This window comes from Pleurodeles waltl, chromosome 11, assembly GCF_031143425.1.
Source record: "Pleurodeles waltl isolate 20211129_DDA chromosome 11, aPleWal1.hap1.20221129, whole genome shotgun sequence".
Taxonomy (NCBI): Eukaryota; Metazoa; Chordata; class Amphibia; order Caudata; family Salamandridae; genus Pleurodeles; species Pleurodeles waltl.
In genome coordinates, this window is record NC_090450.1 from 333566871 (window position 1) to 333583757 (window position 16887).

General features: G+C 44.5%; 1 protein-coding gene across 1 annotated transcript in view; it reads right to left on the reverse strand.

Annotated features, from left to right (window-relative positions):
- UBXN7 (UBX domain protein 7) overlaps positions 1-16887 on the reverse strand; it is a 484260-nt gene that overhangs the window by 21428 nt on the left and 445945 nt on the right. The window contains exon 10 of the mRNA XM_069213616.1: positions 10405-10484. Coding sequence (XP_069069717.1) covers positions 10405-10484 — 80 coding nt within the window. The remainder of the gene's footprint in view (positions 1-10404; positions 10485-16887) is intronic.

Sequence of the window (16887 nt, forward strand, 5' to 3'; positions counted from 1 at the left end):
AAATGTTCAAGATCAACTTCTGAACGGCTACAGGCTCCCGGGGAGGCGGGTGGGCGCATGTGAATCTGCAGCGACTAATGCCACGAACAGATGTACACTGGGTAAGTGACATTTTCCGTTCGATGGCATGTGTAGCTGCAGATACACATGCTGTGCATAGACTAGTAAGCAGTTATCTCCCCAAAAGCGGTGGTTCAGCCTGTAGGAGTTGAAGTTGTTTGAAACAATGTTCGTAGTACTGCTTGACCTACTGTGGCTTGTTGTGCCGTTAACACATCTACACAGTAGTGTTTGGTAAATGTATGAGGCGTAGACCATGTAGCTGCCTTACATATTTCGGTAATTGGAATATTTCCTAGAAAGGCCATGGTAGCACCTTTCTTTCTGGTTGAGTGTGCCTTTGGTGCAATAGGCAGTTCTGTTTTTGCTTTAAGATAACAGGTTTGAATGCACTTAACTATCCATCTAGCAATGCCTTGTTTAGAAATTGGATTTCCTGTATGAGGTTTTTGAAAGGCAATAAATAATTGTTTTGTTTTTCGAATAAGTTTTGTTCTGTCAATGTAGTACATTAACGCTCTTTTGATGTCTAATGTATGTAGTGCTCTTTCAGCTACAGAATCTGGCTGTGGAAAGAACACTGGTAATTCTACTGTTTGATTTAAGTGGAACGGTGATATGACTTTTGGTAAAAATTTAGGATTTGTTCGTAGAACTACTTTATGCTTGTGTATCTGAATAAATGGTTCTTGTATGGTAAATGCTTGAATCTCACTTACTCTTCTTAGAGATGTGATGGCAATTAAAAATGCAACTTTCCATGTTAAGTATTGCATTTCACAAGAGTGCATGGGTTCAAAAGGTGGACCCATGAGTCGTGTTAAGACAATGTTGAGGTTCCATGAAGGAACTGGTGGTGTTCTTGGTGGTATAATTCTCTTTAGACCTTCCATAAATGCTTTTATGACTGGTATTCTAAATAGAGAAGTTGAGTGCGTAATTTGCAGGTAAGCTGAAATTGCTGTAAGATGTATTTTAATGGGAGAAAAAGCTAGCTTTGATTTTTGCAAATGTAGTAAGTATCCTACGATGTCTTTGGCAGATGCGTGTAAGGGTTGAATTTGATTATTATGGCAGTAATAAACAAATCTTTTCCACTTATTTGCATAGCAATGTCTAGTGGTAGGTTTTCTAGCTTGTTTTATGACCTCCATACATTCCTGTGTAAGGTCTAAATGTCCGAACTCTAGGACTTCAGGAGCCAGATTGCTAGATTCAGCGATGCTGGATTTGGGTGTCTGATCTGTTGTTTGTGTTGCGTTAACAGATCTGGTATGTTTGGTAGTTTGACATGAGGCACTACTGAGAGGTCTAGTAGTGTTGTGTACCAAGGTTGCCTTGCCCATGTTGGTGCTATTAGTATGAGTTTGAGTTTGTTTTGACTCAGCTTGTTTACTAGATATGGAAGGAGTGGGAGAGGGGGAAAAGCGTAAGCAAATATCCCTGACCAACTCATCCATAACGCATTGCCCTGAGACTGATCTTGTGGGTACCTGGATGCGAAGTTTTGGCATTTTGCGTTTTCCTTTGTTGCAAATAGATCTATTTGTGGTGTTCCCCAACTCTGGAAGTAAATGTTTAGTATTTGGGGGTGAATCTCCCATTCGTGGATCTGTTGGTGATCCCGAGAGAGATTGTCTGCTAACTGATTCTGAATTCCTGGAATAAATTGTGCTATTAGGCGAATGTGGTTGTGAATCGCCCAATGCCATATTTTTTGTGTCAGGAGACACAACTGCGTTGAGTGTGTCCCTCCCTGTTTGTTTAGGTAATACATCGTTGTCATGTTGTCTGTTTTGACAAGAATGTGTTTGTGGCTTATTATGGGTTGAAAAGCTTTGAGCGCTAGAAATACTGCCAATAGTTCTAAGTGATTTATGTGAAACTGTTTTTGCTGAGTGTCCCATTGTCCTTGGATGCTGTGTTGATTGAGGTGTGCTCCCCACCCTATCATGGAGGCATCTGTGGTTATTACATATTGTGGCACTGGCTCTTGGAAAGGCCGCCCTTGGTTTAAATTTATACTGTTCCACCATTGAAGCGAGATGTATGTTTGGCGGTCTACCAACTCCAGATCTAGAAGTTGACCCTGTGCCTGTGACCATTGTGATGCTAGGCACTGTTGTAAGGGCCGCATGTGTAACCTTGCGTTTGGGACAATGGCTATGCATGAGGACATCATGCCTAGGAGTTTCATCACTGTTTTGACTTGTATTTTTTGTTTTGGATACATGGTCTGTATTAAATGGTGAAATGCCTGAACCCTTTGTGGGTTTGGCGTGGCAATCCCTTTTGCTGTGTTGATTGTCGCCCCTAAGTATTGCTGTGTTTGACACGGCAGAAGGTGTGACTTTGTGTAGTTGATTGAGAAACCTAGTTTGTGGAGGGTTTCTATGACATACTTTGTGTGTTGTGAACACCGTTCTAGCGTGTTTGTTTTGATTAACCAATCGTCTAGGTACGGGAACACATGTATTTGCTGCCTTCTGATATGTGCAGCTACGACTGCTAGGCATTTTGTAAAAACTCTTGGCGCAGTTGTTATTCCGAACGGCAACACCTTGAATTGGTAGTGTACCCCTTGGAATACAAACCTTAAGTACTTTCTGTGTGAAGGATGTATCGGTATATGGAAATATGCATCCTTTAGGTCTAGTGTTGTCATGTAGTCTTGTTGTTTGAGCAGTGGGATTACGTCTTGTAATGTCACCATGTGAAAGTGATCTGATTTGATGTAGGTATTTAATGTTCTGAGATCTAATATAGGTCTCAGACTCTTGTCTTTTTTGGGTATGAGAAAGTACAGAGAGTAAACTCCTGTTCCTTTCTGTTGGTTTGGTACTAATTCTATTGCTTCTTTCTGTAGCAACGCCTGAACTTCTAGTCCTAGAAGATCTATATGTTGTTTTGACATATTGTGTGTTTTCGGTGGGACGTTTGGAGGGAATTTGAGAAATTCTATGCAATAACCATGCTGGATAATTGCCAGTACCCAAGTATCTGTTGTTATTTCCTCCCAATGTTTGTAAAACTTGCTTAGTCTCCCCCCCACAGGTGTTATGTGTTGGGGATGTGTGACTTGTCAGTCACTGCTTATTTTGAGGAGTTTTGGGACTTTGGAACTATCCTCTATTTTTTTGGAACTGTCCGCCTCTATATTGTCCCCGAAAACTTCCACGCAGATATTGGCTCTGATAAGTGGGCCTTGTTTGTGAGGTCGTGGGTTCTGTGCTTTGCCCTCGAAACTGTGTTTTTCGAAATGTGCCTCTGCTCTGTGGGGAGTAGTGCGCGCCCATGGCTTTGGCCGTGTCAGTGTCCTTCTTAAGTTTTTCGATAGCAGTGTCCACCTCCGGCCCAAACAACTGCTGTCCGTTAAATGGCATATTGAGCACAGCTTGCTGTATTTCTGGTTTAAATCCTGATGTACGCAGCCATGCATGTCTCCTTATTGTCACTGCTGTGTTGACAGTTCTGGCAGCTGTGTCTGCAGCATCCATAGCTGACCGTATCTGATTGTTGGAGATACTCTGTCCTTCGTCAACTACTTGCTGTGCTCTTTTGTGGAACTCCTTGGGCAAATGTTCTATAAAATGTTGCATTTCGTCCCAATGAGCCCTATCGTATCTGGCCAACAAAGCCTGTGAATTTGCAATACGCCACTGGTTTGCTGCCTGTGCCGCCACCCTTTTGCCTGCTGCGTCGAATTTGCAACTTTCCTTATCTGGAGGTGGTGCATCTCCTGAAGTATGTGAGTTGGCTCTCTTGCGAGCTGCCCCTACCACAACTGAGTCCGGTGTTAGCTGCTGTGTGATGTACACGGGGTCTGTTGGTGGCGGTTTATATTTTTTCTCCACTCTTGGAGTAATAATATTTTTCGGGTTAAGCCATGGCCTGTTGGCGGTGGCGTCCCCTGGGCTTTTGTTGTCTTCTCGTGAGTTTCATGTTTCGACGTCTTACTCACGGTTTTCGGCGTTTCTTCGGGATCGAGCTCGTCCGAGTCCGATTCATGGATGGAGAAGCTTTCTTCTTCCTCCTGGAAACGGCCTTGTCCTGTCGGCGCCGACGCCATCTGCAGTCTTCTTGCTCTTCGGTCTCTTAATGTCTTCCTCGACCGAAACGCTCGACAGGCTTCACAGGTATCCTCCTTGTGCTCTGGAGACAGACACAAGTTACAGACCAGATGCTGATCTGTATATGGATATTTGTTATGGCATTTTGTGCAGAAGCGGAATGGGGTCCGTTCCATCAGCCTTGAAGAGACACGTGGCCGGGCCGACCAGGCCCCGACGGGGGGATCGAAGGGCCACCGGAGCTCTTCAAAAGTCGGTGTCGATCTGTTATAACTAACCCGATACCGAACGCAAACAATACCGACGATTTTTCCGAGATTCCAACTAACTTCCCGACCCGAAACACGGAGCGAAAAGGAACACGTCCGAACCCGATGGCAGGAAAAAAAACAATCTAAGATGGAGTCGACGCCCATGCGCAATGGAATCGAAATGGGAGGAGTCCCTCGATCTCGTGACTCGAAAAGACTTCTTAGAAGAAAAACAACTTGTAACACTCCGAGCCCAACACCAGATATCTGCAGCTACACATGCCATCGAACATATATATATATATATATATACATACAAGTGTTTCTTTAAATTAAACGGCTACAGGCTTCCGGGGAGGTGGGAGGGTGCATGTGAATTTGCAGCGGAACATGCCATGAACAGATGTACACTGAGTAAGTGGGATTTTCCGTTCGATGGCATGTGTAGCTGCAGATACACATGCTGCGCATAGAATAAAAAGCAGTTGTTCCTCCCATAAAAGCGGGTTAGCCTGTAGGAGTTGAAGTTGTTTGAAATAATGTTCTTAGTACAGCTTGACCTACTGTGGCTTGCTGTGCTGCTAACACATCTACACAATAATGTTTAGTAAATGTATATGCTGTTGACCAAGTAGCAGCTTTACATATTTCAGCCATTGGTATGTTTCCTAAGAAGGCCATTGTAGCCCCTTTTTTCCTTGTGAAATGTGCTTTAGGTGTAACTAAAAGTTGTCTTTTAGCTTTAAGGTAACATGTTTGGATGCATTTTACTATCCATCTTGCTAAACCTTGTTTTGAAATGGGGTTACCAGTATGAGGTTTCTGGAAGGCCACAAATAACTGTTTAGTTTTTCTGAATGATTTTGTTCTATCTATGTAATACATTAAGGCTCTTTTAATATCTAATGTATGCAGGGCTCTCTCTGCCACAGAATCTGGCTGTGGGAAGAAGACTGGTAGTTCCACTGTTTGTTTGATATGAAAAGGTGATACTACTTTTGGATAAAATTTAGGGTTAGTTCATAGTACAACTTCATGCTTATGTACTTGTATAAACGGTTCTTGAATTGTGAAAGCTTGAATTTCACTAACTCTTTGCAATGAAGTAATTGCGACTAGGAAGGCTACTTTCCATGTTAAGAATTGTATTTGACATGAGTGCATAGGTTCAAATGGTGGGCCCATAAGTCACGTGAGCGCTATGTTTAGATTCCACAAAGGCACTGGAGGCGTTCTAGGTGGGATGATGCGTTTTAACCCTTCCATGACAGCTTTGATAACAGGAACTCTAAATAAGGAGCTGTGCTCTATATTTTGCAAATATTTTTATGGAAGAAAAAGCTAAATTTGATTTTTGCAAATGAGTAAAATAGCATACAATATCTTGTATTGATGCTGAAAGAGGGGTAATTTGTTTAGATTGACAGAAATACACAAATCTTTTCCATTTGTTGGCGTAGCACTGCCTGGTAGTGGGTTTTCTTGCTTGCTATAATTATTTCCATACATTCAGTTGGTAGTTGTAGATACCCAAATTCTATGAACTCAGGAGCCAAATCGCTAGATTGAGGGTGTTGGGTTTTGGATGCCTGATCTGCCCTTTGTTGTGTGTCAATAGATCTGGTCTGGTTGGGAGTTTGATATGTGGTACTCCTGACAGGTCTAATAGTGTTGTGTGCCATGGTTGACGTGCTCAATGTTGGCGCTATGAGTATCAGTTTGAGCATGTTTTAACGCAGTTTGTTGACTAGAAATGGAATGAGAGGGAGAGGGGGGAAAAGCGTAAGCAAATATCCCTCACCAATTGATTCATAGAGCATTGCCCTTGGATAGGGGATGTGGGTATCTGGATGCGAAGTTTTGGCATTTTGCGTTTTCACTGGTGGCGAACAGATCTATGTCTGGTGTTCCCCACTGTTGAAAGTATCGTTGAAGTACTTGAGAGTGAAACTCCCACTAGTGTGTTTGTTGATGATTTCTGCTGAGAACATCTGCCAATTGGTTGTGTAGCCCTGAAATGTACTGTGCTACCAGGTGAATCTTGTTGAGGATTGCCCATTTCCAATTTTTTTGGGCTAGGAGGGAGAGTTGGGATGAATGGTTCCCTCCTTGTTTGTTTAGGTAATACATTGTTGTCATGTTGTCTGTTTTGATAAGGATATTCTTGTGTGTGAGAAGAGGCTGAAAAGCTTTGAGTGCTAGGAATACCGCTAACAACTCTAAGTGATTTATGTGTAACTGTTTGTGTTTGGTCTCCCATTGTCCTTGAACGTTGTGATTGTTGAGGTGAGCTCCCCAGCCAATCATTGATGCATCTGTTTTAAGTATGGTCTGAGGCATGTGGTCTTGAAATGGCCGCCCTTTGTTTAGGTTTGTGGAATTCCACCACTGAAGGGACATGTATGTTTGGCAGTCTATCAATACTAGATCTTGAAGTTGACCCTGTGCCTGTGACCATTGCTGTGCAAGGCACTGTTGTAAGGGCCGCATGCTTAGTCTTGCATGTGGAACAATCGCAATACAGGATGCTATCATGCCCAATACTTTCATGACGAATTTGACAGTGTACTGTTGGCCTGTCTGTATTTGTGCTAATATATTGTGAAATGCTTGTATTCTTTGTGGATTTGGGCTTGCTAGCGCTCTTTGAGTATTTAGTGGCGCCCCTAAATACTGTTGAATTTGCACAGGTTGTAGATGTGACTTTTGGTAGTTTATGGAGAACCCTAGGGTGTGCAGGTTTTGTATTACATAATACGGATGGTTTTGACACTGTGTATGACTGTTTGATTTTATTAGCCCAGCTATGGAAAGACATGAATGTGTTGTCTTCTTAGGTAGGCTGTGACTACCGCCAGGCATTTTGTGAATACTCTGGGAACTGTTGCTATTCCGAAGGGTAACACTTTGAACTGATAATGCTTTCCTTGAATGACAAACATGAGATATTTTTCTGTGCGCTGGATGGATGGGTATGTGAAAATACGCATCCTTGAGGTCTAATGTTACCATGAAATCGTGTTGTTGAAGTAGTGGGATAACATCCTGTAGTGTTACTATGTGAAAGTGTTCTGACAGGATGTAAAGATTGAGGGTTCTGAGATCTAATATTGGCCTTAGGGTCCTGTCCTTTTTGGGAATGAGGAAATACAGTGAGTAAACTACTGTCCCTATTTGATTTTGTGGCACAGCTTCTATTGCTTGTTTGAGTAATAGAGATTTGACTTCTTCTTGCAACAGAGCGATATGGTGTGTGGACAGCTTGTGTGGTCTTGGTGGAATATTTGGTGGAGTTTGTGTCAATTCTACGCAATAGCCATTGCGGATAATTGATAATACCCAGCTGTCTGTGGTAATGGGTAGCCAATCGTTGTGGAACCTTTGCAGTCTTCCCCCCACAGGTGAGGTGTGAATCGGGAAGGGATGGTACAAGTCACTGCTTAGTTTGTTGTGAGGCTTGTTGGTTGATATTTTCCCCCTGCCTCTGGTGTACTGGCCTCTATAAGTACCTTTGAAACCACCTTGTTGATATTGAGGTTGGTAGGCCGACTTTGGTTCTGAGGTGGATGCCTCTGCAGTTTGGGCTCTAAATCCACCTCTATATTGGAGCTTACGAATGGATCCCCTGTATTGCGTGGTATACATAACACCCATGGTCTTTGCGGTGTCTAAATCTTTTTTCATTTTTTCAATTGCCATGTCCACCTCTGGGCCGAAAAGTTGTTTTGGGTTGAACGGCATATTGAGGACTGCCTGTTGTATTTCAGGCTTGAATCCTGAAGACCTAAGCCATGCATGTCTTCTTATGGTTACAGCAGTGTTGATGGTTCTGGCTGCTGTATCTGCAGAGTCTAGGACTAACCTGATCTGATTATTGGTTATGGCTTGCCCTTCCTCTACTAATTGTTGTGCCCTTTTTTGATGTTCCTTGGGTAGATGTTGAATTATGTCTTTCATCTCAACCCAGTGGGCCCTGTCATATCTGGCCAACAATGCCTGAGAGTTGGCTATCCTCCACTGGTTAGCTGCCTCCTAAGATGCCACCCTCTTCCCGCAGCATAAAACTTCATACTCTCTTTGTCTGGGGGGGAGAGAATGCATCACCTGATGACTGCTAACGTGCTCTTTTTCTGGCTGCGCCCACGACTACAGAGTCTGGTGTAACTGTTGCTTTTACTGGCTCCTCGAATATCTGGTCAGCATGTTTTAACATGCCGGGGAGCATAGGAAGCGACTGATAAGTTGCATGTGTAGAGGAGAGTGTATTAAAAGGAAATCATCCTCTAATGGCTCAGTATGTATGGCGACATTGTGATACGATGGCACCCTAGCTATGACTTGAGTGTAGCCTGTACTATCCTCTAGTGGTGAAGGCTTAGAGGGATAGCAATCTGGGTTACTGTCTGGAATGGGGTCCGGGTCATAAAGATCCCATGGATCCAACATTGTCCTGCTGCAAATCAAATGTGTGCTGGTGACTGCATAGGTGTAGGACTAGTAGGGGGAGAGAGATGTAAATGTGGAGAGTGAGGGGGAGACTGAGGAGGAGAAAACTGAGGAGGTGGAGGTTTCTCCTTTGTTCTTGGCACTTTAGCTGGAGGCTGTGCAGTGTCCCATTCCTCTTGAAAGGATAATTTCCTCTTTGGTTTTTGAGGAGGTGCTGTTAAAATTTTGCTAGTTTCTTTATGGATGTGAAGCCTGTCTTGCCTTTCATCCATTGCCTCCATTTGTGAGTCTCCCTCAGTAGCTTCATGGCTTTCTTTAAGTGCCTGTGAAAGTCCATTCTCCTCTGTGTAAATAGGCTTTTTCAGCTCCCAAGCTTGTTTTTTCGATATCATAAAAGTCGGGGTTGAGGATGATCTCGGCTCTGAAAATGATTTTCGAGATTTGGACTCGAAAGAGCGATGTTTGCTTGGCTCGGAGACAGAGCTTCGGCTAGAGTCCGATGGCTTGGGAGGAGTGGCCTTTTTTGGTGCCAAAGTTGTGGGTTGGTCACCGAAGGTCTTTTTTTGGGTCGAGCCATGGCCTTCCGGCAGTGGTGTCCCAAGGCCTTATGTCTGGGCTTGGCTGGGACAGGGGCAGACGTGCTCACGTGCTGTCCTGCCGTGACCGGTCTGTCCTCCTCGGACTCCTGCTCGGAGTCGGATCCTCGAACGGAGGCAGCAGTCTGCATGCCCTCCTCCTCTTCGACATTGAGACGTTCGGTGCTTTTGGATAAAATCTTGGGTCTCCATCCTCTTCTGCCTTGGAGCATTTTCTTGGATCAGAAGGATCTTCAAGCCTCGCAATTTTCTTCCCAATGGTCTGGGGAAAGGCAGAGATTACAGATGAGATGTTGGTCCATGTAAGGGAATTTAGCGTGGCACCGAGGACAAAAGCGGAATGGAGTACGGTCCATGAGGCTTCCACGCGGTCGGCCAGACTAGGCCAGAGTTGGGCGCTGGCGCCCCGAAGGGCGAGTAAAGATGTTTGATCCGACGGTACCGTAATGTCGATAGAAGATGGAACGTGATCGAAACAATACCGACGAGAAATAGAGAGTTTTGAAACTTTTCTGACTCAAACTATAGGAGCGATAGGAAACCCGTCTGAACCCGATGGCAGAAAGAAAACAATCTAACATGGAGTCGATGCCTATGCGCAATGGAGCCGAAGAGGAAGAGTCACTCGATCCCGTGACTCGAAAACACTTCTTTGTAGAAAAACAACTTGTAACACTCCGAGCCCAACACTAGATGGCAGACGTATGCACAGCATGTGTATCTGCAGCTACACATGCCATCGATATATATAAAAAAACAGATTAAACCTTTTTCACACCATTGCACCGCAACCCTTAGCACCTTATTCACTGCTAAAGCTCACTACACAATCTACAACAAATGTGTGCAAAGTGCAGTACCGAACGGATGTGATGCTAAATAGGAGACTTATCCGATTCTTATATACAGTACTAAAGATTAAATGCGTGCGGTCAAATTGCTAGTTTTCACAGACCCAAATTAAGGTTGCCAGACACTCACCAGAAGTTTAGCTTGTTCAGGGAATGCAATCTGTTCTCTTTTGCCATCTGGATATCTCAGCATAAGTCGTGCCTTTGGTCCTAGCACAAGAAAAAAATATGAATTGCAAAAACAAATTGGAGAAGGTTGAGGTTATGGGAAGAGTATTGTGATACATTAAAATGGGAAGATGAATACTGTCATGGGTTCTCTCTTACTGTCCTGCACCAATTTCCAAATATTCAGTATAACTCCAGAAAAGGAAAATAAAAGCTGTAACTAATTATCTAAAATATCAATAAACCTATTTTCTCTTGTTATCACAGTGAGAAGAATATAACTAAGAATGTAAGAACATATTAGCTGCTTTTGAGGCCACAGACCAGGAGGCACTGTTGGGAGAAAAAGTGAGGTAGTCCAATCAGGCCCTCTTTGTTTTCCAATGGATTTCTCTTAGACAACTGATAGATAAGTTACTTACCTTCAGTAACGCCTTATGTGGTACAGGCTATATCAGTGGTTCCCAACCTGTAGTCCAGGGACCCCTGGGGGTCCGTGAAGCATTCTCAGGGGGTCCGCAACTGCTTAGAAAATTAAAAAATATTAACAAATATTAACAAATTAGGTTTCCAGCTTCCAGTAATGACTCAGGCGGGGGTCCCCAGATTCCAATGATGATTCAGTGGGGATCCCTGGGATCCACTAATGTTAAAGTGGGGGTCCACAGAAATGAAAAGGTTGGGAACCATTGGGCTATATCAAGCTCCAGATTTTTTACCTTAGAATTATCCCCAGGTGTCAGATGGGATCTGGAAGATTTATCGTGAGCAGTATCAATGCGTGTCTGTAGGTGGCGTTGTTTAGCTTTGCGTGACATTTTTGGTAACCTCCACGTTGGAAGTGACATTTGTGGGGCCTATATAATAGGTGTCACCCAGGCACATCAGGAGCGCAGAGACACAAAGAACAATGGTCACCGGTGTTGAAAACTAAGGCCTTGAAAGGGTAATAACCCTAGAAATACATTTGAAACGGGGAGGATGAGTGAGTCCGTAAGGAATCTGTGGCTAGTTATAGAATCTCCCAGATCAGGAGTTACCGAACGTAAGTTACTTATTCATCTGACAGACTTCTAGCCGCAGATTTCTTACCTCAGAATAGATACCCAAGCAATACCATCATTGGAGGTGGCTTTGCAGACCAATTTCAGACGAGTAAATCCAGCAGGACCGAATGGGCTAAGTGCCCATCCCTACTGACCTGACTGTCCAGCAGTAGTGCTTTGAAAACATGTGCAGAGAGGCCCATATTGCTGCTTGGCAGATGCCCAGAACCTTAACTCACTGTGCTAATGCAGCAGTTGGAGCTTTATCTCGGGAGGAATGAGATCGCTAGCAATCAGGGGGCTGCTTTTTGGCCAGTGCGTAGCAGATTTTAATGCAGTGTTAACCCATCTGGAGATGGTCTCCTTCTGCACAGCTGACCTGTCTTTGCTCTGACATACCCCACGAAGGCTTGGTTGTCCACTTGGAACACTTTTGTGTAGTCGAAGTAGAACATCAACACTCTTTATGGGTCCAGGTGGTGGAGTTGTTCTTTTTTAGAGGGATGTGGAGGTGCATAACAAGTAAGCAAAATGATGGACTGGCCTACGTGAAATGGAGTGACCACTTTAAGTAGAAAGGAGCCCCTAGTGCAAAGGACCAGTTTTTCATGATAGATGGGAAGATATGGAGGCTTGGGTGATGTAGCCTTAAGCTCGCTTACTCTTTGGGCAGATGTGATTCCCATGAGGAAGGCTGTCTTGATTGTAAGGAGCCTGAGAGGATAATTATGAAGTGGCTCAAAAAAGTTAAAACAAGAGGCATGATACATGGCAGAGGAAAGAGATGAACATGACCTTTTAGAAACCTATGTACAATAGGGGAATTGAAGAGGGATGGCTGGGCGGGCAACTGCAAAAAAAGCAGAGAAAAATTCTATAAGAACAGATGATGGATGGAATGCTGAATAATGTCAAACACTCCTCCCTAGTCAGAGGTAGGGTCCTGAATCCAAAGTCTGTTTTGCTCACAACGCCATTCCAGTTTCGAACCAGCCATATGCAAATCAGTCTTGACCTTGCTCCCCATGGGAACAGTCCAGCCTGAACTACTAGGCCAGGTCTTCCCCGGACCAGAGACAAGCATCCTAGGACTGGTTTCGGGGTATCACCACTCATCAGCCAGGCTAGCTTGGCTCCAGTACAATTACTAGCATAGGACCCACGTCTAGGCATAACTGTCCCACTTGCGGCGACAAACGCAACAAGAACAAATGCTGAACAATGTCAATCATTCACCCCCAGTCAGAGATCTGGGCCTGAATCCATTACTTTTTTCCTCTCCACGCCATTCCACTTTGGACCCAGCCATATGTAAATAAGTCTTGAACATGCTCCCCATGGGAACAATCCAGCCTAACTGCCAGGCCAGGTCCTCCTTGGACTGGAAACAAGCATCCTGGGGTATCCCCCTTATCAGCCAGGCTAGCTTGGCTCCAGTACAATGGCTAGCATGGGACCCACGTCTGGGTATACCCATCCCACTTAGGGCAACAAATGCAAAAAAGAACAGATGATGGATGGAATGCTGACCAATGTCAAACATTCATCCTCTGTCAGAGATTTGGGCCTGAATCCATAGTTTTTTGCAGGGGATCCCCTGGGAAGGAGTCAGGTGTGACTTTGGTATGTTTATAGTGAAGCCCAACAAAATGAGGCGGCTCACCATGGTCTAGAGGCGGGTGACAGCTCTCTGAAGCAAGCCCACTTAACAGCCAGTCATCTAGGTAGGGGAAGACCGAAACCTCCGAAGATGTGCTGTAAGCATTGCCATTACTTTTCAGAATACCCGAGAGTTAATGGTGAGGCCAAAGTGGAACACAGCGAAATGGATATGCTCCTGTCCTACCACAAATCGCAGTTAGCACTTGTGGGCCTGCAGGACGGGGATGTGATAATAAAAGGGCTGCAGGTTGAAAGCTGCCATCCACTTTCAGGATCAAAGGCAGACAAAGGGCCGAAGTGAGCATCTTGAACCTGCCCTTCAGCAGGAAGGTATTGAGCAGGCAAAGATCTAAATTAGGAGGAAGGCCTCTGTTCCCCTCCGACACCAGAAAATGTAGTGATTAACTACCAAGGCCTGCTTCTGATGCTGGCATCATCTCTATTAATCCTTGGGCAGTACAACCTGCTGCAAGAGGGGCAGATGCTCTTCCACCAGCCATTCTGTGAATGGTTTAAGGTGCAGCAGGAGAACAAGAAATCATAGGTCATAACTTCATCAGAAAATCTGTTGCACAGATTTGCTTAAAGTTACTGCATGCCACTCTGGCAGCAAAAAATGGATCCTTCCTTCGACAATGTAGCGGCGTGACTTGAAGGATATGCTAAAGTAGTTTAGAGGCTTTAGCAGTGGGAAAGCCGAAAGACTGTGCTGCACAATCCCCCTGTTGCCCATGCGGGTAGTGAGTGCACAAAATCAGTCATGAAAAGGCTGCTGGGTTTGATGAACAGGCTGAAAATGATGGCAATACCTAGTACCTCTCATAGCATCAAAAGAGATGGAAGTGTTGGTGTGGTTGACAGAGGGTTGAACAGGCTCAAGGAGCATTCTGTGACCTGCTATTCTTACAGCGCTCAGGAAACAAAGAGCTAATGAAAGCCATGCCCATTAACGTTGACTGAATGTCACCGGAAAAGTTTGTGGACCTCATCCAAGCGTGCCTTATAATAACTATACTGGAGCCAATTGCCCTATCTAGCCGATCTGTGGTGTCCAATCCACAGCAGATGGTAAATTTAGCTGCGTTGTGGCCAAATTGGATAGGATGCAAGTCATCAGGGACGCCGGTTAAGATTTGTGCAATGAAGTTCCAAAGGGCCAGAGTATAAAGTCCTGAGAGGCAGCTGGCGTTACCAGAATGTAGCGGAAAACGTGAAGAAAATATGTGCTTCCCAAAGGTTTAAATGAGCTTCAACTCTCTATCTGGAGGAATGGGAAGGAAGGCATTAGGGCTGACCTTGCTTGCTGAGGCATGCACAGCTAGGCTTTCTGGTATGGGGTGCTGAGTCAAAGTCCGAACCACCCAGAGCTGGACGACAGAGTCGTGCTATCTGTCTGCTCACTTGAAGTCTGGGAAAAGGTTTAGCCCACGCCCAGAGAAGGGGGGGGGGTCAGTGAGCACTTCAGCAGCTTAGTATTTGTTTGGCCAGGTTGAAGCACCTTAGTCAGGACATTAGTCCTAACCTCGTTTGGTGGTATCTGGTGGTCCAGATCTTTGGCCACCCTAGGCATGACCATTGCGAGGAAGCACCTTCTTCCATGACAGGGCCCAGAGAAGATACTAACCCAGTGTCTTGCCAAGTGTCAAGGCCACTGGTGTCCTTAAAGGTCGTTATACCAAATGTCATCTGAATGTGGTTGTGCAGATTCACCCCCAGTACCATAAGCATCATTGTCAGAAACTGATCCAAAGAAGGTTATGTGGCGTTTATGCCCTTCTTACAAGTATGGGCAACGTATCAGTCTGATGAACTGCCCAAAGGCTTCAGTCCAAGAAGATCAGAGCACGGTCATGGTCAGTCAGACCTGACTTGTAGTTAGAAAACACAATGAAGTGCACTTCATCATTTGGAATCAGCGCTGATGCTCCATGGTCTGAAGTTTGTTGGGACGCCAAGATCGGAGGTGACAGCAAAGCTGGTTAAGAGATTGTAGCTGGCTCAGAAGTAGCAACTGGGGACGAGGACAGAACAGTCAGCAGAATTCCAGGTGGAGGCCCTTGTGGTTTCTTGGGTTCCAAAAGCACACCAGATGGAGGAGGTAATGTGCCAGAGAGCCGCAGTATGGCATCACAGAATTGTTTGATTCGCTGCGACATTGAACAGCCCCAAAAACTCTGGTTATTTCAGAACAAGGGACCGAAATGGCTTGGAAGGGAAACGGCTTCAGAAACAAGGCTGGGAGGCACGTACATGTACCCTTATGCCTTCTCTGGAGTTGGAGGGTGGTGGGAAGGGGTAAGTCCTGCTTGGACTTATGTTTTTCCTTTAACTTACCCAGAGACTGACTGCGACGATGATCGCCCATGGGAGTGACGTTGGGAATGGGACGTCCCTTCAAATGGGAAGGCGGTGGAGTCTTTCAGTGTCTGGCAAAGTAGAGCTTTGCCTCACAGTCACGGATAGCCTTGGGATTTTTCAAGGCACAAAAAACACAGTCCTTGGCAAATCAGATCGAAACATTTGGTTGTGCCAGTCCCTACAAGGTTTAAGCCCTGTAGTCTTGGGAGGTGACATTTTACCTTGCAAACTGGATTTTCAAACAAGTTGCAGAAAATAAGGGTTTTGTGTAGAGACAAGCAGTAACTCCAGATTTGCCTCTTGTGACATGGAAACAAAGGAACTAATGTCAATGCGCATGAGTTGCGCCTATATGCAGTTCAGCATGTCACTTCTGGGGAGGAACAACTGAGACGGAGCCGCACAACGCCACATACATCTGTAGTTCACTTACTCTTCTTAAACAGTCAGACAGCAAATATTTGTTTTTGACACCTTCCATTACTGAATGCTGAGGTGGCTGGCAAGTGCACTCTGAAAGATGCTTAACCAAGACCACAGTATATAAATACACACAACTTTCTGATCTGTGAGCTGTTTATTAAAGGGAAATGTGTTGCACCACTTAAACTGTGGTCACTTAGCTGCACATCATTATCTTGTAGACCTCTCCTTGATGCCTGACCTGGCTTTATACAGTTATTGCATAATTTCAGATGTCTGAATTCTATTTCTACATGAGCCTTGCTGGTACCTACAAGCTCCACATATCCGGATGGTCAATCTTTCCTTTTATCAGGGTAGTTTGATCATTTTCAACTGTGAAAAGTGAAGGAAATGTAAGCACCAAGTTTGTCATGTTCATGTGGGTGCTATTAGTAAGATATTCATTTTGTCAATGTTGCATTTGTCCATCATCAGTGGGATCGGAGGCATTGGTGGAAAAGCGTAGCAATAATCTTGTAAAACATTCACTGGAAATAAAAAGTGCAAAGTTTTCTCAGTGTGCGTTCTGTGGTGTTGCAAACAAATCCAGTTTTGTGTTTACCCCACCTTTGAAGCATCTTGTTTACCACTGAATGTTAACTGCCCTTCAAGTGATGCCCACACTTGTGAAGGTCAGGACGTATGCATGTTTCTTTTAGTCTCCAGGTAGAATAGTATACTATCATTCATTTATCTCATAATGGCCCAATACCAAATCTCCTGTGCTAGCTTGGACAATTGTAGGAAAGTGGATTACTATGTGGTGTGGTTCTGAGATTTCAACCATACAACCAGTCCTGGGTAGCTGTGGCACAAACAGTCAGGTTTAATCAAAGAAACAAGTGTAAGCATTTAGAAGTATCAAAAGAACAGGTAAGTAAGATGCATGACAAAAAAAATCCAACTGAAAATTA